The sequence below is a fragment of the Sinocyclocheilus rhinocerous genome, unplaced genomic scaffold (genome assembly GCF_001515625.1).
Source record: "Sinocyclocheilus rhinocerous isolate Xijiao unplaced genomic scaffold, SAMN03320098_v1.1 scaffold45, whole genome shotgun sequence".
Taxonomy (NCBI): Eukaryota; Metazoa; Chordata; class Actinopteri; order Cypriniformes; family Cyprinidae; genus Sinocyclocheilus; species Sinocyclocheilus rhinocerous.
Genome location: NW_015632734.1, coordinates 823,164 through 829,304, shown reverse-complemented (window position 1 = coordinate 829,304; position 6,141 = coordinate 823,164). Strand labels below are relative to the sequence as shown.

The window sequence follows — 6,141 nt, the reverse complement described above, 5'->3', positions numbered from 1 at the left end:
AACGCCCCTTAGCTGTTATAAATTCACTGTAAACCATGGCTTCTTGGGGCTTATTGCTTTAATATATTACTTATTTACCCAGCACATTTTTTATTTTGGTCGTGCATGTGCACCCCTGTAAATAAAAACAGTTTTATTGGGAATTTGGCTGTATTAAAGTACAGTATGTCAGGAGGAGAGAAGCAAACAAATGTAAAAGGCTGACACTAGGCAGAATGTACACGACTGTATATAATTAGCGTATGGCGTCATCGTAGTGACATTTAGCAACTTTTCAAGCAGACTTTAGCTGCTTCCATTGACTACATTTAGTAACAGTGGTTTAGTCTGTGGTCATAATCTATGACGTGACCTAACTGACACATCAAGGTAAATGTGTGTATTTGTGTATTTCGGGACCCGTCGGGCTCGGGTCGGGTAGCAGACCTCTAATTTGTTGTCTTACTTTCGGTTCTGTCAGCCAGCAGCTTCTCATCAGACAGGCGAAACTGGCCGGGCAGCTACTGGGAATCGTCAGCCTCTGCAAAACACACATGAAACATGTCATAAACCACAGTCACAACTGCTGCAGACACTTAATCAGTCACTCGGCCGAGAGAAACTCCCTTTACCTCGCTCTTCTCCACCACCAGCCAGGCCACCTGCAGCCCCTCCAGACCTTTGAAGGGAACTTCACGAGTCAGCATCTCCCACAGGACCTGAAAGAAACCCACGTGTTATTCACAGCTATATGATACAGATCTGTGCCAACAGACCCAATGCATCGACCAACTGACTACACAGTGCAACCACACACTCCAAAAAAAAAAAACGATACATTTTTACAGCCAAATGTATTAGTTTTTCTCAAATTATATTGATGGTTGATGGTATTTTGATTTACCTTAATAATTTGATTTATTTAATAAAACATTTTATTTCCCTAAAACCAAAAAAACATTTATGCAAAGTAAGAAGATTATTTATTGTAAAGACCATATAACATACTTAATCAATATACTGCATTTTCTTCAGTCATAAGCCAAAATATGGCTCAATATAATATTTTCGGCTTTTTACAACTTTTACAAACAAAAACAAAGGCTAAATTAGCGATAATATGTCAAACTAAAAACATGTTAATTAATGTTTAATTTAGATCACTTACTAAGTAAAGACAATATATGTCCTTAATGTTTATTGAGATGTCTTTTTTTATATGCATCACATTTTATGTCATGGACTATCAAAATAATAATGATAATAATATTAGTGCTGTCAAATGATTAATCGCGATTAATTGCATCCAAAATAAAAGTTTTTGTTTACATAATGTATGTGCGTGTACTGTGTATATTTATTATGTATACGCATGTATATATTTAAGCAAAATATGTTATTTTTGGATGCGATTAATCGCGATTAATCGTTTGACAGCACTAAATAATAATAATACATTTTTTAAAAGATATGTAGTATGTGTTCTGCACATCAACAGTCTGGTGTTTTGACTGAGTTTTGATTTAAATCAATAAATGACAAAGTCGTTGTAACTTTTTTCAGTGCGAGCAGCCAGAAGCATTGTCGTTGATGTTCACACACTCACCACTCCGTACGAGTATGTGTCGCAGGTCTCAGACACTGGGAGGCTCTGGATGACTTCAGGGGCCATCCAGGGAAACGTGCCCACCAGAGACATGTGGGTGGTGTGAGACTGAAACTTAGACGCCCCGAAATCACAGATCTGAGGACATGGAGAATCCAATTAATCAGCAGATTAAGGGTTACTTTTTCATGTTTAACTAATAAAAGACAGCCTGAATCTTTATGTATGAACAGACAGTCATCATGTACCTTGAGTACTGAATCTGCTGTCAACACAACTGGAATGAAAACACAAGTTGACCAGGTCAGAGAAAATACAGCATCAAAAATACACATACGGCCTTTATTTTTATTTTTTATTTTTTTTTACAAAAGTTACCAGTGTTGGGAACGTCACTTTGGAAATGTAATATGTTACAGATTACAAGTTACCTTATTCAAAATGTAATAAGTAGTGCAACTATTTCAATTACTTTATTAAAGTAATATACCTGATTACATTGGATTACTTTTTGATTACTTTTCTACATTTCTAACAAATGTTTTCAACTGTTAATCATTTTCAAACATTTAAAGCAGGCAGAGTTAACCTTACAGTAGTGCTACTCAACACTGATTACTGTCAGACTTTCAAAATCCTTCTTCACTTGAATTAAGATTATAAAAATTTAATTTTACACAAGTTTTCTCCGTAACTGACATTGATTAGTTACACTTTATTTTAAGGTGTCCTTGTTACAGTGTAATTATACATTTAAGTACTAAGTAATATTAATTGACTTGTGCACTTTATATGTGGTTAGGGTTAGGATTAGGGGTTACTTGCATGTAATTATGCATAATTTATTGTTATTATAATAGTAAGTACATGTAACATGTGTAACAAGGACACCTTAAAATAAAGTGTTACCCAGTTACATTTATTTTGTAATTAAATTATGTAATTCCGTTACATGTAACTAATTATTCCACAAACCATTTCGGGACTTGAGGTCTCTGTGAATGACTGTTAACGGGGCCTCGGCGTGCAGATAATGCATGCCTATGAGAGAAAACACACAAAATGAGAAAGAGCAGAGTTTGATTTTGTAATGGTAATCATTAAAACAACAACATCTGTTGCTACCCATGTTTCTCAGTGTATATAAACACACAGTAAGTGTGCTTAGAGTAGTGCACTTACAATGGAGGCCACATTTAAACGCAGAAATGTGAAGCTTGTATTTTTGTTAGTGTGCTTATGACCTTTTCCAAACTTGTGGTTAAACATTATGCTCTCAATTCTTGTCTGGTGTCGTTTGATCCATGCAAACAGTGATTTATGAATACAGACTGAAAGCAAATGGGTCCATTTCTAGCAGATTTGACTGATTAGATATAACTTTTGCACAGACAAGATTGGTCACTGATTATATCACACCAGTGTCATACTACCATGTGTAATGTAAACCCAAACAAGGCAACATATTTCACACGAGTATGTGAAGGCAAATGTCAGAGCGCACGCAGTTCATGCGTCAAATTCTCAGTGCCAGTGTTCTCAGATTCTCAAATTCTCAGTCTTCAAGAGGCACAAACATGAATGTAAACAGTTTGTTTCCTCTTACAGGTCAAGTCCGGTCAGAGAAACAGCCATGCTGGCCTTCACTAGTTCAAAACCCAAAAAGCACCAAAAACCCACTAAAATTAATTAATTAATCAGGGGGCGGTGGATATTTGTGGCGGTCAATGTGGATATTGTGGATGAGTTCTTCTGTGTCATCACGTTCTATTAGTTCTACAGCTTCAGTTTCGGAACTTTCACGCTTAGTAACACATACAGCTGTTCCCTCACCACAGTGCAACAGTGAAAAGGGACCCCTTTCAAACAGTGTCGCGTTCCGAACGTTGTTTAAGCGACATACACCGGTATTGCAGAATTTTAAAAATTCATATCATAACAAAAATAAACACCGGCATTCGGTATGAACCGGTATACCGCCCAGCACTACTTCCACTGTAAGTGTGTTTTGTTGTGCATTCAATCTCTCTTTTTTTGTATATATAACACCTTTAGCGATGTCCATTGCCCAGGTCATAATCTGCTTCATACTGATGTCTTCACTCTCAGCGCTGGACAGATAGTCGAACAGAGATCCACCGCTGGCGTACTCTACCATAACACAAACACACACACGTACAGAATGTAAATTAAAATGCAAAAAACCTCTATGAAAACTAGTAAATCTTGTATTGGGCAGTAGTTTTACATACACTGCTGTGGGGCATCATGTACTACAGTACTAGTATTAGTTGTCATCAAGTACTGTGCCATATCCTGTTCTGAGCTCAATGACATCTTCTAAAATAATCTGGAAAATTCTAACGCCGCATAAGATTACATGTAATCAGTTATATATGCAAACACCAACAAACACTCACATCTACGGCACACAGGACAGGAGGAAACACAACTGTAATGTAACATATTTGCATGGCATAGTACGTGTTTAAAGGCATCAGGCAACAGATCATAAGTTAAAATATTAAATATTAAAATCATTTCAAACTCTGACACCACGGTTTGCTGAAAAAACAAACATATCAGAGCTCTCTTAGCTATGGACTTTGACCCCCTTTCAAGACACACCTAATTTTAGAGTTATTTCATCATAAATTCAACATTATTGACAACAGAGGAGAGGCATCTTTATCTCCTCTTGCAACGAACTGATGTGCAGCTCTCTCAGTAATAAATATTTTCAATAATTTTGGTAAAAAAAAAATTTAATTTTTTATAACCCTGTGATACAAAGCTGAATTTTTAGTAGTATTTACTCCAGTCCTCAGTGTCACATGGTCCTTCAGAAGGCATTCTAATATACTGATTAACTTGTATCTTATTATTATCAATGTTGTTATTATTATCAATATTTGTGTGTGATAAATGTAACTTTTGGTCAATTAAATACAATCTTGCTGATTTGTTTTTTTCCAGAAATAATAATATATTATATATATTTCCTTAACAGCAAAGGGTCTGAATACTTAGGATCATGTGATATTTCAGTTTTTCTTTTTTAATAAATCTGCAAAAATGTCAACAATTCTGTGTTTTTCTGTCAATATGGGGTGCTGTGTGTACATTAATGAGGAAAAAAAATTTACTTAAATGATTTTAGCAAATGGCTGCAATATAACAAAGAGTGAAAAATTTAAGGGGGTCTGAATACTTTCCGTACCCACTGTATATATATATTAGTGCTGTCAAACGATTAATCGCATAAAAAATAAAAGTTTTTGTTTACATAATAAATGTATGTGTATATTTAATATGTCTATATATAAATACACACACATGCATGTATATATTTCAGGAAAAATTTTTATGTATATATAATAAATATATTTATTTATAATATAAATTATATGAATATAAATATAGACGTAAATACATGTAAATATTTTCAAAATACATACTGTATGTGTGTGTGTGTGTATTTATATATATACGTAATAAATATACACAGAACACACACATACAGTATATTATGCAAACAAAAACATTTATTTTGGATACGATTAATCGCGATTAATCGTTTGACAGCACTAATATATATATATATATACACACATAGTGTTCCCAAAAGAATGCGAACTACTCAAATATAGACGCATGCCTCTAACGTATGACTGCAGACTGCATCTGTTAATATTCATGAATACTGTATGTTTAGCTTTGCTCTAGGTCACTCTGAGTACACATCATCATATAATGGTCAGATTATCAGGTTCAAACAGAGATACGCACAGAGAGGGGAAATTAATAGCCTCACTGACAAGGCTGAGCTGGTCATAAACAGCACCTTGACCTGCTCTTATTACGTTTACTTTTCATAAAGAGAGACTCAATAGTCTCTCAGTACTGCAGACCAAAGACTCTTTACACAGCACTTTATGATCGTTTACAATCACTGCAGATTCATTTGAGTCACACTCACTCAGCACAGCAGAACCAAACCATGACAGAGATTTGAGTTTGACATGCACTGAATGTCATGAAGAAACAGCATTACAAAAATCTAGCTCATAAGACCTGACTAGGGCTGTCAAATAAAAATTGGAATTTCGAATATTCGTCGAATTTAAAATAAAATTCCACATTCGAAAGCAAAAACGTTGCATTCGAATTTTAAGGAGGCAGCCTTATCAGTGGCGCACAAGATGCGATGACGATGTAAGTGTCGTTGCTTTATAATGCTTTTGTTAGCCTATCCAGTTGAAGCCACTAGAAAGAAGCGCTGCTGCTTTGTTCATTAAAAATATTGCGGAAAAAGAGAACATCAATGCTGAGAAGATCTTGTTTACATCAAAACTGAAACCAAGCCGTTCACACAGAACACATATTTCGCACATTTTCTAGAGGGACATCTATCAGCGTTGCACTCGCATCTCGCACAAAAGAGCCGCATGTTTAGAAAGCCATGTAAAATTAATGCAAGTTTAACTTTGAAAAAAAAAAACATATATCGAGACTTTATGGGGGGTTTTTTTAAAATGAAAAATGTCCTCTGTGTG

General features: G+C 35.1%; 1 protein-coding gene across 1 annotated transcript in view; it reads right to left on the bottom strand.

Annotated features, from left to right (window-relative positions):
- LOC107742952 (mitogen-activated protein kinase kinase kinase MLT-like) overlaps positions 1-6,141 on the bottom strand; it is a 47,884-nt gene that overhangs the window by 29,883 nt on the left and 11,860 nt on the right. The window contains exons 4-9 of the mRNA XM_016556038.1: positions 3,635-3,736; positions 2,561-2,626; positions 1,834-1,862; positions 1,586-1,723; positions 612-698; positions 446-520 (exon numbers count right to left, since the gene is read on the bottom strand). Of these exons, the coding sequence (XP_016411524.1) occupies positions 446-520; positions 612-698; positions 1,586-1,723; positions 1,834-1,862; positions 2,561-2,626; positions 3,635-3,736 (497 nt within the window). The remainder of the gene's footprint in view (positions 1-445; positions 521-611; positions 699-1,585; positions 1,724-1,833; positions 1,863-2,560; positions 2,627-3,634; positions 3,737-6,141) is intronic.